General features: G+C 36.2%; 1 protein-coding gene across 6 annotated transcripts in view; it reads right to left on the reverse strand.

Annotated features, from left to right (window-relative positions):
• The window catches only part of unm_sa1614 (un-named sa1614), a 70,028-nt gene that overhangs the window by 26,601 nt on the left and 24,103 nt on the right, over positions 1–19,324 (reverse strand). For all 6 annotated transcript variants that reach the window (XR_010802634.1, XM_066671328.1, XM_066671327.1 and 3 more), the window contains exons 6-12: positions 18,508–18,637; positions 17,586–17,671; positions 16,457–16,532; positions 10,813–10,899; positions 7,881–7,981; positions 6,781–6,850; positions 1,829–1,916 (exon numbers count right to left, since the gene is read on the reverse strand). Coding sequence is in view for 5 of the 6 variants with exons in the window: in XM_066671328.1 (XP_066527425.1) it covers positions 1,829–1,916; positions 6,781–6,850; positions 7,881–7,981; positions 10,813–10,899; positions 16,457–16,532; positions 17,586–17,671; positions 18,508–18,637 (638 nt within the window). In the remaining variant the exon portion in view is untranslated. The remainder of the gene's footprint in view (positions 1–1,828; positions 1,917–6,780; positions 6,851–7,880; positions 7,982–10,812; positions 10,900–16,456; positions 16,533–17,585; positions 17,672–18,507; positions 18,638–19,324) is intronic.

A 19,324-nucleotide genomic window follows, 5' to 3' on the forward strand; every position in this document is an offset into this window, starting at 1 on the left:
ACAAGCCTTTCCAAATAGGACAAAAACAAACATAAATCAACAATAGACAGATCTGTAAAAGCACAAACACTCATGCACACCAACAGGCAAAGGAACACTGAAACCAAAGGACTGTATATACACTGGAGCACTTGGGTCCATAACAAGAGGGCAGGACCACAAAAGAGACACAGGTGGGAACACAAGGCGAGGCAAAGGCAGGACTAAGGCTGAGACAAGAACAAAACAAAACAGAGCCATGTGCTATATAACACAGAAAAGACACAAAGACAGACCAGAAACAAAACACAAAACACAGAAAAAGTGTGGCATCCAGTCCTCCTGTAATGTATATGTATATAGGAAAGAGGTGCATGTTGTGTTTTTTTTCATGCACATGGTAATTTAGGCTCATATGCCTATGTTTTGTTCATAACACGGGCAGAAGGAGCCTGGTTTCTACCTGAAACCAAAGACACACCTGGCTCATTATCTCTTCTTGCACTTTTGTTTCCGTATTGTTCACTATTTATTGTGGATATTCGTAGTTACTGAGTCCAAATACACCCACTCTGTTGTGTGGCAATAAAGAATCACACATCTATTAATGGCGGCCTTTTTTCAGAACCAGTCTGACTGTTATATAACTAGAGCAGAACGTTAGTGCCTGAGGGCAATGCAAGCACCATTACACCGTTACATTCAGCCCAACAAAACTGCAGTCTGCATAATTTGGCCTTACAAATATCACATTTCAGGAACGTCTGATGTACACTATTCCTTTCCATTTAGCCCTGTAATGACACTGCTTATACATGGTCCTGAGTCCACAATAAAAAGCATTATGATATATCTTGTAGATTCTTGCATAAAAACATACTCGTAATAGATTAATAAAGTAATAGATTTAAAAAGTGCTAGATTAATTTAACACCTAATTAAGCAGAAACCATGTATTAGCAAATTATTAAAGCACCATTTTTAGCATATGTTTTGTGCCATCTCTTCTGTATAACTGCAGGCTGAAGTCCACCTGCATTTGTGTTGTATGTGAATTATGACTTTTTTTTTAAACTGCATTTCAATAGCTTTTATATTTTTACTCATTTTATGACTCACTGCCAATTAGACTGTCTCCTCCAACACACATAATACACAGTTCTACAAAGACCCTTTTTCAACCGTTGCAAATACAACATCATTGGACAGCTCAACATTCTGGATCTGTTCAAAAACCTAGTGAGCTGTCTAACTAGAGAGCATTTTTCGTCATTGTGTGCGCAACACATAGGCTGTCCCAATTCTTAGATACCTCATTATGCTGCCCTACTGAGATACCTTAATCTGGCCAATAGGTAGCATCACTCTGTTCCTTAGGCACAAAGGCAATCCCATGATGCAACACAAGCATGCCTCCTGTCTATTTCACTGTTCTCCCAGAGCAAAAATAATGAAAATGGTGATAAAAACAGGAAGAGCAGAATCCTTCACTTTGAAACACAGAAGCGACGCTAGCCGCGGAGGGAAGTAAACACTGGTTGCATGCTACGGGCAGGAACAAGCCGTGACATAATCGCTCTCTAACAACAGCGTCTCAATAATCCGCCTCATGAGGACAGACAACTGATAGAACGCTGCCGACTTAAACAGCTGTCCATGGAGTCAGTGCCTACTTCAGTGCATCTCAATGGGTTTTGGGACAGACTTAGGAGGAAAATATTAACTCACTGTCATTTTAGCTCACAAATGTCCACACTGTCTAGCATGACTAGGTAATAGGAAAAAGGCAGGGCCATCATGACATTCCAGTTTGTCACAATTCATTATTGTAATTCTAGTGATAACTTACGTGAGATGAGGTCAAAGCATTTTTTGTCTTCCACACTGGGTTTGACCTGGCAGGTGAGGAGGTTCAGTTTAGCTGGCGGTTTATTAGGCTAAGAGAAAAGAGAGAGGGTATGTCATGTATTGGAAGAGACAATGAGGCAGAAACATGTGCAGAAGTTGCTAACAGTTTAACAAATACAAATTATATGCAGGTATAAACTATAAACAAAACCTTACAGACAACAAAGACTTAAATACATTAACTCAGATACTAACATGAACTCAAATACAGACACATTAACAAATATAGGAAAACAAGCACAGGGCTTATGAGGGCTAAAAAGTGATGTCACTGTGCTCACATGTGCAGGGCATGGATAAGAACACAGACAAGGGCTGATTCTCAGTACCAAGAACACAAAGTACACTGTAAAATCTAATTAGTTAACCTTACTTAAAAAAAGCATGCAAACCGATTGCCTTAAAAAAACTAAGTAAATTGGAATAGGGACTGTATCTTGTATTAACAAATGCTTATTTAGTATAGTTTACTTACACTTTGGCTTAATTAACTTAAAAAAACTGTATATACTACTTAATAATATGTTTCATATGTTCTTCAGATTTAGTATAGCCTACTCAGAATTACTATTTCAAACAGCTAAATAACTTCAATTAAAATGTACTATGTGTATATTCAAAATAACTCATTAATCAAAGTTGGGCTAACTACAGTGACATTTTCTGCAACTTAGAATTTGTCAGTTGTGTTTACTTGAACAGCAATCTGAATTACTTATTAAAACCATGCAAACCAATTGCCTTAAAAAGACCAAATAAGTATTACTTGTGTAACTTAAGTACTTTACACATCCATAAAACATGAATGAAAAGCAGATTCCGTACACTTTAAAATAAGCCCATTTACACAATAAATCAAGGTACTGAGATTTTAAAGTTCAATTATACGTGTTTTTATTTATTTTTGTTTTTTTTAGAATAAGAACAAAGGCTTAAAATAGGATTGGCATTGTTTTACAAGATGACAAGATGTGTACATACATGCCAGCAATTCAATAAATAAAATAAAACTACAAAATTAACATATACAGACATAAACATAAAGTTCTGGTAAACCCAGGGCTGTTTATTTGAAAGGAGAGCCTTAACTTAGTTTAAACATTAGAAACGACATTAGAAAAAAAAAAGAATCCACTTAAGTGAGCTGTCCTAGACTCACACTTGATTAGCCATTTAACTCAAGAGGAGATTTTTAAGAGTTTGCAGCTTAGGTGGAAGTTTGTCCTCTCCCAAGCCAAGCATCACTCTTTGAATGAAATTGAACGTGTTTTTCATGGCTTTAGGGTAATTTAAGTGCAAAGCATATGCCAACCCAAACAAGAGGCACATGGCTTGAGGCAGATTCTGTAAATTGTCCATTACAATATATCCCTCAACAATGATGGCAGTAGACACTGAGTCAAGGTGGAGATGATTTGGAGAGGGAGGCATATATTCACTGATGACAGTCAGCACCCCAGCAGACACTTGTGCCCAGGCCTCATCACTGTCAGAATCCTGTATAAAAAAAACAAACAAAAAATAACATTACATCAGGGAAATGTTGATAGGCATAGCCATTTCTCAAAATATACACTGCCCTGCCTATACAGCCTTCCAGCCTTTCCCATGAAGTTGTCATAAGCAACAAAAAAACAAATGTGGAAAGTATACCTGGTCATTTGTTTATTAAAGAAATTGATCCAATATATATTTAACATAAAGTGGCAACTGTATTTGAGCATTTATTTTCAGTGGTATGACCCCCTTGTGCAAATCTGATGGTAGTTTAGGTGAAATTTTTGTCCGGAAATTCTAAAAGGTTCAATCTTACCTTCAGTGTGATATGGCCAACTTCAAACCAGCTTTTCAGTGAATAGCTCACCAACAACTGCCACATCCACTTCTGAGAAGGACAGAAAATGTTTTGGTTAAAACACACCACTTGTAGTGTTGTAATTTGTAGATTAGTAGAAATTAGTAGAAACATTCCTTGATATGTGCATGTTTTAAAAGTGCTAGTGAAAAATAAATGTTTTGATATGAATGTATATATTTTTAAAATATCTATTCAAGGTCATAAAAAAAATTTAAAGTAGCATTTCACTTGTTTCACCAGTACACAAAAGTAACAGTTCAGGGAAAAAAGCAACATAAAAGTTCAAAATTAAACTTTTTATTTACATTTCAGATGCTAATTACGACCTTGCGACGCAGGTCGTAGATTACAGGAGAACTTTGGAAGTGCGGCTAACCAGTTTTAAGGTGGAACCCCCGTACAGTGAATATTCGGGACGAATACACGTTGCGTTGTGAATAACTCTGAATACGTTGTGAAAAAACATTGCACCTCCCCATGGAAAACTCATTGAGCTTAAGCCTTACAGGTCTTCTCAGTCTATTTCCCTTGGCATATCTATAAGACCTGCTGTTGAAACTAAATTTAATACTGAAACTAAAATGTTTTTCATAGCTAAACGTACTCTAATCAGTGGCGGAGGGCGGCGGGTAAACAAGTTATAGGCGCCTAACGTTTAGTGAATGTACTATCACTAAGTCGCATATGTGACAGCTTAAATTGTTTCGCTTTATAATGTACAATATTCAATAATTTCCTAAAATATAGTAGATCTTATGTGAATAAGCGGATGCTGGAATCTAGTCTGTAAAGAATTAAAACAGTTAAAAAAATGACCAACTTCACACAGTCTGGGGGAAGTTTTCCTTTAAATTTGGCTAAATGTATTCTCCGACTTGACTCCAGCATCTTCTTATTCACAGGCAATCTACTATACTTAACTTTAAAATGTGTATTTTTCGTTTTATATTCTACAGTGCGACGATATGATAGCTAAACCCGTTTATGCTAGCTAACACATCCACGACTAGCTAGATAGAGCTATGAGAGTATTCAGAAATAAAGTCACACAATTTTATTTCGTTAAATAAATGAAAATAAAATACATTTAAATTCGTTGCTTGCTTGACAACTTACCTTACTTCAAAAGACAAAAGCAGGCTCCACCGAAGTCATCCACCGGTCATTAAACCAGTTCTTGGCGGGAGACGTTGAGTCCTGCGCATGCTCACATCGCAGACTTTATTACTACTTGATTGTTTTAAGCTGTCTGCACTCAAGACAATAAGTTAATTGTTTTTTTGTCTCTACAATTAACGGTAACTTACAAAGACTAAAATAAAAACTACAGAAAGTGCATTATCTTCATAACCAAGTAAAGTTAACTAATTAATTTAAGTCATCACAGTGTATGGACTTGTGTGCTATAGAAGCAAATTCCAGTGCCCGGCTGCATAAAACAATTTAAGTGAAAATGTACCTTAAGATTTCCTTTAAACATCCCTTAAAGTAAAAGTGTGTTGCAGAAAAGCACACCTTAAGTAGTACCTAAGGACTTATATCCTCTAGGCCATCTGAGTGATGAACAGTTAATAAGAGAGTACAGATTTAAATAATTTATCATTATTAATCCTAATAATAAAAAACTAGAAGTTTTATATAAACTCTTGTTTTATTTAGACTTCTTCATTAAATAAATGGCCACTTCAAATAATCCTTAAAACCTACCAATAAATCTTGACTGCCACATTAAAAATAATAATAATAAAAAAAAGAAATCCTTTATTTCTAGACATATTTTTTGCTTTTTCCTGCAGTCACTGTTGGATTGAATTTGCGCTTTAAAATTTCCTTTCATTTATTGTATTCTTTGAAGAGAATACACTTTTCCTCTTCAGTCCAGTTTGATTTTGGTTTCTTGTTTTTTCCATTATTAGCCATTTTGGTTATTAAAAAAATATATCTGCAAAGGCAACTCTCAGACAACGGTGTTCAATTAATGTTGGTGTATTTGTTTATACGTTATTGTCATGGAAACAGTGCAACTTTACTGCAACAAAACCTCAGTCACTGCAGTAAATCCCTTACTGTTCTCCCATAATTAAGTAAAACGTCTGAGGGGTTTTATGCTACACAATTAAGTGTTTCCTCTGGCTAAGAGAAAACCTTCACTTAAGATTTATATTTTTAAGGGAAAAATCTAAGGTGTTTTATGCACCCTGTCACTGACCCCAAAATGTTTCAGGTCATTTACAATGGCAAGACATGAAGCATGAACACAGAGCTCTGCATAAACATGGACAGGTCCTGATAGGACACATCACATAAATAAATTTTTATTACATGCTAAATATTTAAATCACACTTATTGCCGGCAAGTGGAGAAATTCAGTTCAAATTGCAGATTCCTAAATATTCAACATCTCATTTGCATTTTGATTTAAAGTTGAGATGAATAATCAAAATGAGCGCACTAAAACCTGAGGATTTTACACATTTTATGCGAGAATGAAAACCATAATTTTCATTATAATTATGGGTACACTACACTTATAAAATTTTATAAATTAAAACAATGTTTAATACATAGTTATTAATTACGTTAATGAGATCTTATTTGTCTAGTAGTGAAAGTTACAAAACTTGAAAATGTCGAGATTAAGCATAAGCTCAGACTTGAGAATGTAGTCATTCCTCATGTTAAGGTGCACCATATTATCATCAATATAAAACAAAAAATACTATCTGTGTTATAAATGACTATTTATGAGTTTTAATGCATTTACAAACTAATTATTAGCATTAATAAATAGAGTGTAAACCATTAATAAACCTTTATAAGTGTAGTTTTATTCTAAAACGGTACCTAATAAGGAAATTAAGCAATTACATCTTAGTGGCAGAATACAAACTCTATGAGTTGTACTATGAGATAACAGAAGTTGATAATGATTGGTTAATTATAGCTTAACAGAATAAACAATGCTAACTCAATGGACTGCAGAGTTACACATAAATAAAGTAGCCATTAAAAATAGTGTCATTTGGGTTCTTACAGTTCCATGAGCAATGGTGAGATAGCAGTTATGAACACTGCACTTCCTCTTCTGCCACATCTTTCTTAACCTGTTATAAAAATAAACATCAGTACATTCTAATGACTGTAACATTAATAGGATTTAACACAAACTATACAGTTCAATTATAGTAGCTACTGTACACCCTGCTTGGGTGGCATGGTGGCGCAACAGTGTCAGTCACACAGCTCCAGGGTCCTGGGGTTGTGGCTGATTGCCTAGCATCAAGCTGAGAGATAGAGTTGGTGCAAGGCCCATCCTTGGACCCCAGCCTTGAGCAGCATTACTGCGACTCAAATTTGCAATCTCCTGATGATAAGGACAAAACTAAATATGACCCAACATATTAATTTTGATGAAAATATTTTTATGAATTGAGGCTGTGAAAGGTTTAATGTGTTCATAAATAGTAAGCCAGTTTGTTCCTGGGGAACAGAGAACAATGTTAAATTGTTGCATCACTGGAGGGCCTCTCCTACATCTCTTTTTTTTTTTTTTTAATGAAATGCATGTGTTTAACATTCAATCAAGTATGGCCCATATCCACGATAATGTAATAAAGTTTACTCTGACACTATTTATTACAATAAAAAATAAAATACTATAATGTTGCACATACTTACTATAAGAAGCAAATGAAGACACATGAAGCAAACTGACTTTATGCTTTTTGAAGGAGTCAGAATGACTATTTACAGCTGTAGGAAACTGGTTGCAGTAAGAAAACTAGTGGGACAGTTTTGAAGTTGAAAAGCATTTTAGGTTTAATGAACTCAGGCCATGTTCACTGCTAACACACTGTGTTTTTATGAACTGCAATAATCTCTCTCTCTCTCTCTCTCTCTCAATGTCTATTATTAACATTTGAATAAGCTCATTTGTATTTATATAATAAATATATATATTTTTAATATTTTATACAGTAAATTTTGTTGGTGCAATGATCCTAGTGTGAAATGTATCTCACACCATCTATTTATCTGTCTATATAAACTAAACTTTTCTTTTTAATTTGTTTTCTATTTATTGCTTACTTTCTTTTTGCTCTCTCTCTCACCCACAAAAAAAAAAAAACATACCCATCACTCTTCTTGTAGAGGTAGCCAGATTTCTCAGTACCGTATTGCTTGTTGCCTTGAAGTTGGTGCATGCTATATACGGTCTGTCTGCTTAAAGAATCCTGCAGACAACATTAATACACACACAAACACACACACACACACAAGGTCACCCTGGACTGAGAGTGTCAAGAAAACTGCATCTTAATCTTTTGTTTTTAACAATCTTAATCTTTAATCTTTTTGTTTTATGCAACCCACTTCACTTTTAAAGATAACAATGTGTGACACAGTGTAAGAACTAAAGACTATTTAAGACTACTTAAAAATTTGGCATGGTCTGAAGCAAGTGGATGTTTACTTAATAACTCAGGGAAGTTTGCATAAACATATTAGCCTTGTAGCTCCAGTGCAACACTAGCAACAATTTCTGATACTGAATATATCATGACGAATCAACTAAAGAAAATTTTGTCAATTTTACTGAACTGACACATTAACATTTGGTCATATAATTGTCTGTTAAGTGAATAAAGAAAAAAGAATATTTAGAATTACATATAGTACACTGCAAAGGCTTTAGGCCAAGGGCATTTTTCAAAATTATTCCTTTGGGCTGTTAGGAGTTTCCAATTCACAAGAAGATGTTGTTTGATATAAAAGCATAGATATATTTTGCTTTCATTATTATCCACAGCATAATAGTTTTAAATCTGAATTTGGCAAACTTGTTGTCCTTTGGTCAACAGTGTCTGGATTAGGAAACAGTAAATTTGTAGGTTATATTCTGCACAATTTTATAAAATTTTCCATTATGCTGTAAATGTTTCAGCACAAACATTTCTAATGCCTGGGCACCAGAATGTAACTGCTGCATCATTAAAGTGGAATGGAGGGTTAATTAACATAGCTCATGTACTAGAATTTATTTTGAGTGTTTGTTTACACTCAGCTTCTTAGGCCCTTAATTTCAGTTTCAGTTAAGATATTTTCTCTGAAGACAGCCACTGAACAAAAAAAAAGGTGACAGACAAGTGATTCTACTTTTAGTGATTTTTCTGAACAAATAAGAGCTCAATGGTCTGATTAACAGGTTTAAATTTCCTGTAATGGCCTAGTAAATTACAGTAAAAAGTCTTTCATAGGCAGTGGTCAAAACAGCCACATCATTTAGATTTATGCGTGCACTTTGCACTATGAAAACAGAAGTGTTGCTTCACACTCAAGCTGTGGATGAGCACACATTCGAACACAGGGGGGTGGGGGGGGGGGGGTGGGGGGGGCTGGAACATAACTGTCAAAACACTTCAAAACAAGCTTCTACACTGATCAGATATAATATTAAAGCCACCCTTTAAGTGGCAACATTTAAGCCACAGCTGCATTCACCATATAGGTACACTTTGTCATCTTATAATTACACATTTATTATTATTATTATTATTATTATTATTATTATTATTACACAATTTTATAATTACACATGTTGTATTATGCAGTGCCTCTGCATACTTTGTTAGCCATCTTTCTCCCTGTATTTCAATAGTCAGGACCCCCACAGGAAAATTAAAGAGCAGGTATTTGTTATTTATTTTCAATGCTGCACTAACACCAATGTGGAGTTTGTGTGTTAGTGTGAGGGTTACACTTATTTGAGTGGGTCAGTGGAGACCATTTTAACTTTATGGCTGATTGTTGTATACGTTTTTACTTAGGGCATGTGCCAAGGGCCTAGAATAAGCATAGACAGAGGTTACGTGTCCCCACCAATATCCAGCAATTATTGAATTAATGAATCCTCACCAATAATTTGAATCCTCAAAAAAAAAAAAAACTGTTAATGTCTCATTAACCTAGAGGCCTAGAGGTGCAGAAAGGGTTAAATCGTGTTCTCTGCTCTAGTCCTACCTAAAGTTTGTTCCTGGGAAAGCTATATATATTTTCTTTAGTGTGGTTTATTGCTCATCAAGGAACATGCATAAGCCTTACCTGATTCAGATAACACACTCAACAACATATCATTTTATAATATGATACAACTAAAGACCCAGACTTTATACCTCTAGCATCTTAGTAAAAGTTCTTGGTCAAATCTGAGTGAGCACACGTGTGAACAGAGTCACTAATGTCCCAGAGTATCTCCTGCATGTGCTGCACAGACACTGCCCCATGCCTAGAGCATGCAGAACTCTCCTGTTGTGAGAACATCTGTCACAGAAAATCTCCTGCTGTGCACTGCATATGTAAAAGAACAACACTGGGAATTCTCTGGACCTGATACGCTGGAGTTTCTCTATAGATTCTCCAGAGTTAATATGTGAAATGAACTTTTGTGCATAATAGCTATTTAGCATGACAACCTAGGAGGCAAAATAATAAAATAAGCAAAAAGACAGATATTAATTGGTATTTTTTTCTTTAAAAATAAAAGCATAAAACTGATAGCACTACTAACAACAATAATGGCAGCAAAAAGGCAAACAAACACTGTAAAACAGCAACCAAATAATGCAGACATTGTAAAATCAGACCTATATTATTGCATGCAGCCACAGATAAGGACTCAAGGAGCACAAACAATATACTGCATGCACATCCAATAAATGTCAACTTACTCTCCTAGACTGGTTGCATTAAAAAAAGACATTAGGTTAATTAAAAATAAATTCTAGATTATATACACTATTTCCAGAAGACACTCCTCCTAACTGGTGAAAACAGCTACTTCAAGGTGGGCTCATTGCTGATACAGGGATTGAATTTTATGCCTGCTTTAACCTGAACACCATGAACCAATCAGATGTCACCATACACAAACTACCCAAAAGCATCCTGATACAAGTTGGCACTAAGCAGGTTTGCTTGATATATTTTACTACAGTATGAAAGTCTTGTGATCTTGAAGATGAAGGCCCAACATCACCCCAAAACTCTTTTCAAAAAAGATGATTACCTCTTTAAGCTCAGGCTGTAGGGCTGGTTTCAGCTGATCTCTCAAAGAACACAGCTGCCTTTTCTCTTCATCCTGCCTGTGCTTAATCTACACACAAATAAACACATACATACACACACACACACACAGAGTGCACACAAACATTCTGGTAAACATGCTAGATATTAATGACCTGTAAAAACTTACAAATTTTTATTAGCAAATTTGCCTTTTTTGTTAATCTTTTGGCTATATCTAACTTTAACAATAACTGAGGAGCAAGTTGGTTTTCCTTGCAAACTATTATTAAAAGCACATCTTGCCAGCCAACATAGAAACATGCTCACTTGTAGTTAAAAAAACTGAAAAGAAAACAGCACCGTTCATATGTCGCTGGCCCCACTTATCCAAAAAGTTGCTAAGTTCAAGTATTTCATATTCATAAGCATTAAAAAAGCAGGAATCTTGCACTCTTAAAACCCGGTGCCACAAATGATTCTATGACACAGAAGAACAAATTCTGGTTTCTTTAAAAACATGATGTAATGCTTCAAGAGTGCACAAATCTTCAAAATATTAACGTTTAATGTTACATTGTAATTAATGTACAATATTCTCTAAACAAATATTGAAACATTTTTAAAGAATCAAAAGCAATTATTATTCAGTATTTAACACGTGGATCTATTTTCTTTTTATTTTGGCTTTTAATTTAACTGTTTCTTTTTTCTGTAAAGCACTTAGAATTGCTTCTGTATGAAATGTGCTCTATAAATAAACTTGCCTTGCCTTTTCTAACAGCTTCCATTATTTTCAGGAGACTTGCTTTCACTTTCTCAAATTTTCCACACTTCCCAGGTGAGTTAGACATTGGTTGCAATACATGTTTAATTATGTATTAATTACATGTTTCACAATTTAAGTAATCAAAATCACAGGCAGCCCATTCATTCTCCTAGCACTTAAAGATGAAAGGTTTGTTTTTCTAATTGTGATAGATTTGGGGTGAATCCCATTTCACCCCTTAGCCCTACTTAGGGTAGGGCCAAGGGGTAGTGCAATATAACCCTTAATACTGAGGTCAGGGGCACACTTCAAGCAAGAGCTATGAATGCCTTGTGAATCACCGGCAAACAAACAAACATCAGTATATTCTCCTTTATAAATTATGCTTCTTGTTGTATTAAATTAATTTAATATAATTTCAATGTATTACTACTGCAGCATTTAAGGTGGGACTGTATGTTTCAAACAAAAACCCAAATAAGCTTTGTGTCACAGAGAGTTAGGAGTGGGTGATAATATAGGATTGTTGAACACTTCTGAAGGCATATGATACAATAAACTGAACTATATTTAAAGTCCAGCAGCAATTCTTTGATATCACTACACACTAGCAGCAGAGTACAATGGAAAGGCTGCTCTTTTTTATATTCTGTTGATGTATCAGGCACTTGAAAGTTCGTCCCATTGTGTAGGGGATGATTTAACCTCTACAACTTGTAATTCAGTTCCAAGGGTCAAGTAATCGAGTAATTTCGAACTGTAATTTGGAAACTCCTGATTATTCCTCCATTTAATATCACAAAACTTTATTTCATTGCCTAGAAATTAAATAAATAAATAAAGTTATCTGGGTTTTCTACTGCACTGCAGGTGTCTCTTATTACAGAGTATCTATATTTCTTTGTGCAAATGCCAGCTGGGATCATGCATTACCTTTAATTGTGTCTGATTCTTAACATTAATGCTGCCTGAAACAAACAACAAGCTCAAATGTGGCATCCTCCTTCAGCCTCGTTTGTAGCTTGCTGTGAAAAACAGAGCATTGATTTTTTTCCCTAGTAGTGTCTGAGAGAGTGAGAGAGTGAGAGTGGGAGTGGAACCCGCTAAACTTGACACTTCGTGATATGAACGACAAAAGAATCTCAGACAAAAAGTCGTGTTGGCCTCAGCTACATCTTGGAAATCAGTACAGAAGAAAAGCATTGAGTCAGTGAGACTGTGTAACCTTGACCATGTTTTATATATCTCCACTGTCATAGAAAACCCATTGTCCTTAAAAAATAAACTTTACAACTGGAAAAAGGTTTGAAGTTATAATTCTTTTTAAATGTATTTATTTAAAATTCATTATACAATGTATGGCCAAATATTAGTGGTCACCTTGTTTATTAAACATTCTAAAATTTGGCTGTATATAAGCTTCCTTCCATGGATATCAATAGTCTGTTATATTGTGTCTTTAGTGAGCCTTTCAGATTTCTAAGACACTTTGAAAATAAAGAGATAATACCTGTGGAAGGAAGCTAAACGTGTAGTTTTTCCACGGTATGGAAGTTGTGTTTGTATTTCGCCATCTAGCAGTGACAGAATGCAACTAGTGCAGCATTTAGGGTGAAACAGAAAATCCGAATTTGAGCAACTGAATTTTTTTAAGCTTGATTTTTTTTTATCTGAATTTATTAACCTTGAATAATAACAGTGAAAACGTGTTCTTGAAAATTCACGAGTACAGTTCAAGAGCAATTATATTCAGAGGCATAATTGCGAAGCAAAATATTCAGAGGTGGAAATCTGAAGACTTAAATTCAAAAGCAACAAAATTCAGATGCATAATTTCAATACAAAAAAAAATTCAGTGCTACAAATTCAAAGGTGGTAATATTTCAAAGTCTGATGAGACAGATTTGCTTCAATATAAGAGTGCAAACACAAAGTTAAACAGAGCAAAACAAACTCAATGATTCTAAAGAAATCAGTGTACTGATTAAATATGGAGAAAAACAAAAGGTAGAAGAAAGATATCTAAGTGAAAATAGAGTGAAAAACAGAGCTCGACACTCCATGGCTCTTATGCTGAAAGCTGTGGCTCATTTTCAATAAAAGGAACTAGTGCATTCAACCAGAATGCACAACCAGACATTCTAAACAGGGTTGTTTTGACAAGGTAATTAATATGCTGTGTTGTTTCATCCTTGTGGTATTTTGACCAAGTCATGTCACAGATATTTAATTTAACTGTGTTCACTTGTGAAAAAGGGTATACTACATCCCCTTTAGGCTCATGATTATGCAATACAGAACACTTTAAAGGGTGTCTACTTACTTTATATAGTATTCACTGTACTTGGCAAATATACATGATTCTCACAGCTTTCATCACATGAAGCATGCAGGGTTTATTTTGTGATAAAATCCACTATGTCATATAAAGTGAAGAAGTTCACTGTGATCTTTAAGCTTCATGACACTGTATTAAGCCAGTAGAATAGCTGGATAATTTTTAGCCATGGATCGGTGACTGACCTGAAGCCATCTATCCACTAATGCACATGAATAAATGTGAAGTAGTCTGTCAAACCATCAAGTTGATTATTTTCACTTCAACTTTTTTTTTTCTAGTGAACAATGCAGGGAGAGTTTCTACTCAATGCCTTACACACTGTCCCCATTATTTAAGTTGTATTGTTTTTTCTATGACCCTCTTTCTCCATGTGCCCTTTCCTGTCTCTTTTGTGAATCCTTGTGAAATGAAAACCCAGTTTTATAAAATGGTGGGGATGGGACATGGAGGGAGTTAAATGACTGGATCTACAGGCTCAATTTGAGCTTCATTGCTAGTGGCAGCTGCAAGATGAGACGTGCTCAGAGTACTGATTACTGCCACACACGCACACACACGCACCTGATGCTGTTTATATGAATGGAGGTGCCATGTACAATGCAGCTGATGCTCATCCATTGTATCATGTGACAGATGAGGTGCATGTTATTGCTTTGAATTATTTATGGTATGCTTCATATAAATTTAAAGCTTTGTTTCAAATTTTATAAATACACAAAGGGAAAACAGCAATAAACAGGAGCAAGTTAATGTCATAATGTCAGTGTTATCAGTAAGCTGTATTTGGTCATCCACATAAAAACATTTTTTAAAATATAAAGGGAAAAGTCTGGGAGGGATTTTCAATAAATATTAGTTTTCAATTACATAAAGCAACATTTTCATATTTGCGACAAAGACCGTACCCAAAATATTAGATAACTATAAACTGATTCGTATGTAGATAAGGCAGTAAAATACTGCTAAAATGCAGCTAATGATGTGGAACAGCATTTGGTTACAATTAATGTTAGAGAGTGAGGCTGTGTCCCAAACAACACTGTGGTACTGTGGATCGAGTGGTCTGGAGAGCGTCTAGTTGGTGGAAAGAGGTACTACAAAGTCAGGAATAGCGTTTCTCCGACAGTGAGTGATTTATTTTGAGGACCAGAACACCACAGAAACAAACATGCAAAAATAAAGGACAAATGCTATTTACAAAATATATATACACTAATTACATTCTTACAGGAAGGAAAGCTAATTGTAGTGGATCTGGCTACCACTAGTTACACTGGACTAATATTTCACCCAAGTAAGTTCCAGTTATGTGGAAACCAAGCAAACAAAGTGCTTACCTTCCTCCCTCCTTTTAGGTTTCCCACCCCTTTATATACCCCATTAGCCCCGCCTTGGACTAGACCAAAATGAATATATAGCACTTGTTGTGTACTCCTAAGAACATTAAAATATAAACACATTTAAGTTTCAAGATAACTGGTTAGATCTTGATGCATGCATACTATCCCAGATGTTATAAGTAAATATAGTCATAATTATTAACCATGTTGTTCCCATTTACCGGTTCACTGGATCCCCCTGCACCAGCTATTTACCCTACTCCACTTAGGACTATAAAAGCTGGGTGACCCGAGTGCTGCCACTCCTAAAAGGACACGGGTAAGTACCCGTTTTCTATATTGTTGAAATTGTTCTTTTCAAGTCTTTTCAAAGGAAGTGTATTTGGTATGTTGTTTTAGAGAGATGGTGATGTGTTGTACATCATCACAAACACACTATGGAACTTTACATACTACACTACAGAAAGCACTGCTAAGGTTGGTATATATATATATATATTCATTCTATTCAGTGCAGCAATATGCAGTTTGGGACACAGTCAGAGAATGACATTAACTTGTTTCATATTTTTTCACAACCTGAACACAGCTAATATTAACGTTGACTAACTCTCAGATCCTCCTCTGTTCCACTACAGTTATATACAAGCCACTTTCATAACTATAATTAGCCGTCATTGTTATCTGTTATGTTCTCATTACTGACCTCAAGCCCAGAGCTGGTAAAAACTTTATAAACCAGACACTGATGGTGAATAGGAGGCCAGTGAAGCCGATGTTTGGAGCAGCTTTATAATTGAACAGGCGCCTTAACGAAGGCTGAAAGAAGACCCACCTTGTCTGATTTGCTGCCAAAACATGTTAATCTCGGTGGTGCATTTTCAAAATAAGTTTGCAAAAAAAATTAAAAATTCCTTGCACCCCACCTGCAATAATGTCCCACACTTTCAGAAACGCTAGCGTAAGGTCTGTGTTGTTGTTTATTAACACTGGATATAAGCTGTCAGCACCTGAGCTTAAAGATGGTCAGGAATTACCATTCATAACAAAAATATAAATGTAAATGTCTTATCGCCCTTGCTCCTACTGGTTTGCCTCTGATAGCTGGTCCTGTGTACAGTGGCTAATTCTGATTTGAGCCCCTGCTGCAGGTGCTTGACTGTAGAGAGATTTTCACCAGTGTAAAGAAAACACTCACAGTGCTGAGTCCTCCGGTTAGAGCATCAATGTACTGCTTCAGCTTCTCAGTGGCAGCCAGGCACTCCTGAAAGAAACTAAAAAAAAAGAAACTATTTAAAGCAGTACATAACCCAAAAGCAAAAAAAATTACACAATGACCATCAGTCAAGATGGGTTTACTTCTTTGGTTTTGGACTGGAGCTATGAGTCTTGTTTTACTGTTTGTACAAAGAATTTATCACTGTTTATTGTCAAATCTCAAGTAATTCTCCACTACAGATTTAATACCACCCCAAACATACAACTTTCCACTGTGTACTCACAACACAGTAAAATATCACAAGCAGATATTCCCAGATCTACACGTTACAATGTTGACAAAAAAAAACAAATCCTTATGCCCCCTTTCACAAGGTTCTTTAATGGTTAGGATCCCCTAAGGACTCCCACAGAGCAGGTATGATTCAGGGAGTGGATCATTCTCAGCGCTGCAGTGACACTGATGCCAGTGGTGGTGTGTTATTGTGTGTTGCACTGGTACAAGTGAATCAGACACAGCTATGCTGCTGGGTTTTTAAACACTATGTCAACTCACTGTCCACTCTGTTAGACACTCCTACCATGTTGGTCCACCTTGTATATGTAAAGCTAGAGACAGTTCATCAGTAGGTCTAGTCCTTTTTCAGTGGACACAAGACACCACCACCACCAGAATGCTGTTGGCTGGATGTTTTTGGTTGGTGGTCAGCAGTAGCCCTGATGTTTCTGATCCACTCATAACAGAGCAGGACACACTAACACACCACCAACATGTCAGTGTCACTGCAGCGCTGAGAATGATCCACCACCCAAATCATACCTGCTGTCTTGTGGTCCAGTGGTGGTTCTGCCCATTGAAGAACAGGGTGAAATGGGGATAAAAAAGTATGCAGAGAAACAGGTGCACTACAATCTGTAATTGTAGAACTACAAAGTGCTTCTGTGTGGTAGGTGGAGCTGATAAAATGGAAAACAGGAAGATACAAGGTAGGTGTTCCTAATCCAGTGATCGTTCAGTGTAAATATATGCACATTAAGTATTTTGACAAAGGGGAACCACTTTTTTCACACAGTTTTATGTATATGAGGCATATAATATATTTCCTTACTTGCATTGAGTGTGGTAGTGCTTGATGAGATTCTGCAGCAGGTCCACGCCTTTCTTGGTTTTAATTTCATTCACTTTGATGAGGTACTGTTTAAGAAACAGAGGCTCAACCATGCATTTCAAGGTGGACAGAGAGACACTCCAGGTTAAAAAAAATTAGAATAAGAACATTCAGGGAAATTGAAATATAGGGAAATCCGTTATGCCTTTGTCAGTTAAATGAAACTTAGCTTCAAGAAAATGAACAGATTCCTATTGTTATTGAATTCTCAATAACAATGAAATGTTCCAACTTTTCTGCAAATGGGGTTTGCATGAATTGAATGAAAGACTTACTAGAAAAACTAGGCATTGCATGGTAACTGTGTTAACTTCAGGAGAGATGCAGAAATTGTTTATCCAGCACTGTGATGCCCATCAGAAAAAAAGTAGTGTGTTAGTGGGTGATGCACTGCTATGACCACATCAGACATAGCAGGCTGCTGGAGGTTTTAAACACCCCAGTGTCACTGCCAGAGTGTAAATAGTCCACCAGCCAATAATAACCAGACAAAAGAACAGTGTTCCTGTGACAACTGATGAAGAAATAGAAAATGATTGACACAAACTGGACAGCAACAACTGAGCTACTGTCTCTGACTTTGCATCTACAAGGTGAATCAACAAATAGATGTGTCTAACACACTGGGTTTGGAATGGACAAAGTAACTCCACCATCACTGCTGTGACTGATCCACTTGTACCAGTACAACAATTGGCAGTGTTACAGTAACGTAGCACCAGATTCATTACAGTCCACTTGTAGAATTAGAAGTGCCCTATAAATGCACAGGTGTGACAAGTGCAGCCAGTACAATGAGTGTAGAAATGCAACAACTAATTCATTTTATATAAATGTGTATGTTATGGCACTAATATCTCACCTCACACATCTGGAGCTGGAACATCCTGCGTTCTTTCTCCAGTTCTTCTGCGATCTCTCCTCCACTCACTTCCGTTCTCACCATGCCGTACTGCTTTGCCAACTCCCGCTTTTCCTTTTCAATCTTGGTGCTTCAGAAAGAGAGAACATAGCTAAACCAAGAATGGATTTAAAGGTGTAAATGACATTTATTGCCTTGTTGGAGCTCGAACTGTTTTGTCTGGATTCCTAGCCACAGTTTAATTCTTTACTAAATGATCTGAAATTTCCGATCATTTAGTTCATGTCCATGTCCTCACACTCATCTTGCCTTGATCATTGTTCTAGCTTATAGTGGTTTTCCTGCTTCTGTTAATGCATCATTTGAATTAGTTTAGGTCAGGATTAGTTTCAGCTATTGTGTCACGCTCTTGCCCTGTCTCATGCTGTCATCTGTTCTATGTCAGCTTTCTCTGCCCTGTGCTCTTTTAGCACATGGCTCTGTTTGTTTTGTTGTTGTCTCCACCCCAGCCCTGCGTTAGTCCCACCTCAGTCTCTGCCCTCTTGTTATCCTTCCCAGGTGTTCCTTGTCTGTGGTCTATGTTCCTGTGTATATATACCCCTTTGTTTTCAGTGCTCGGTTGTCTAGTCTTGTGTGTAGATGTGCGTTTCCTTGTCTTTGTGTTTACCCAGGTCTACACCAGTTCACGACCCTTTCCTGTCTGTCCTTGTCCTAGTTTGTTCCAGTTCAGTTTAATCTAATTTGATTTCTGTCCTAGTTTGCTGGTGTTATTGTTTTGTTAATAAAAGATTCCCTTGCGTGTACATCTACCCCATCG

This window comes from Hoplias malabaricus, chromosome 5, assembly GCF_029633855.1.
Source record: "Hoplias malabaricus isolate fHopMal1 chromosome 5, fHopMal1.hap1, whole genome shotgun sequence".
Classification (NCBI taxonomy): Eukaryota; Metazoa; Chordata; class Actinopteri; order Characiformes; family Erythrinidae; genus Hoplias; species Hoplias malabaricus.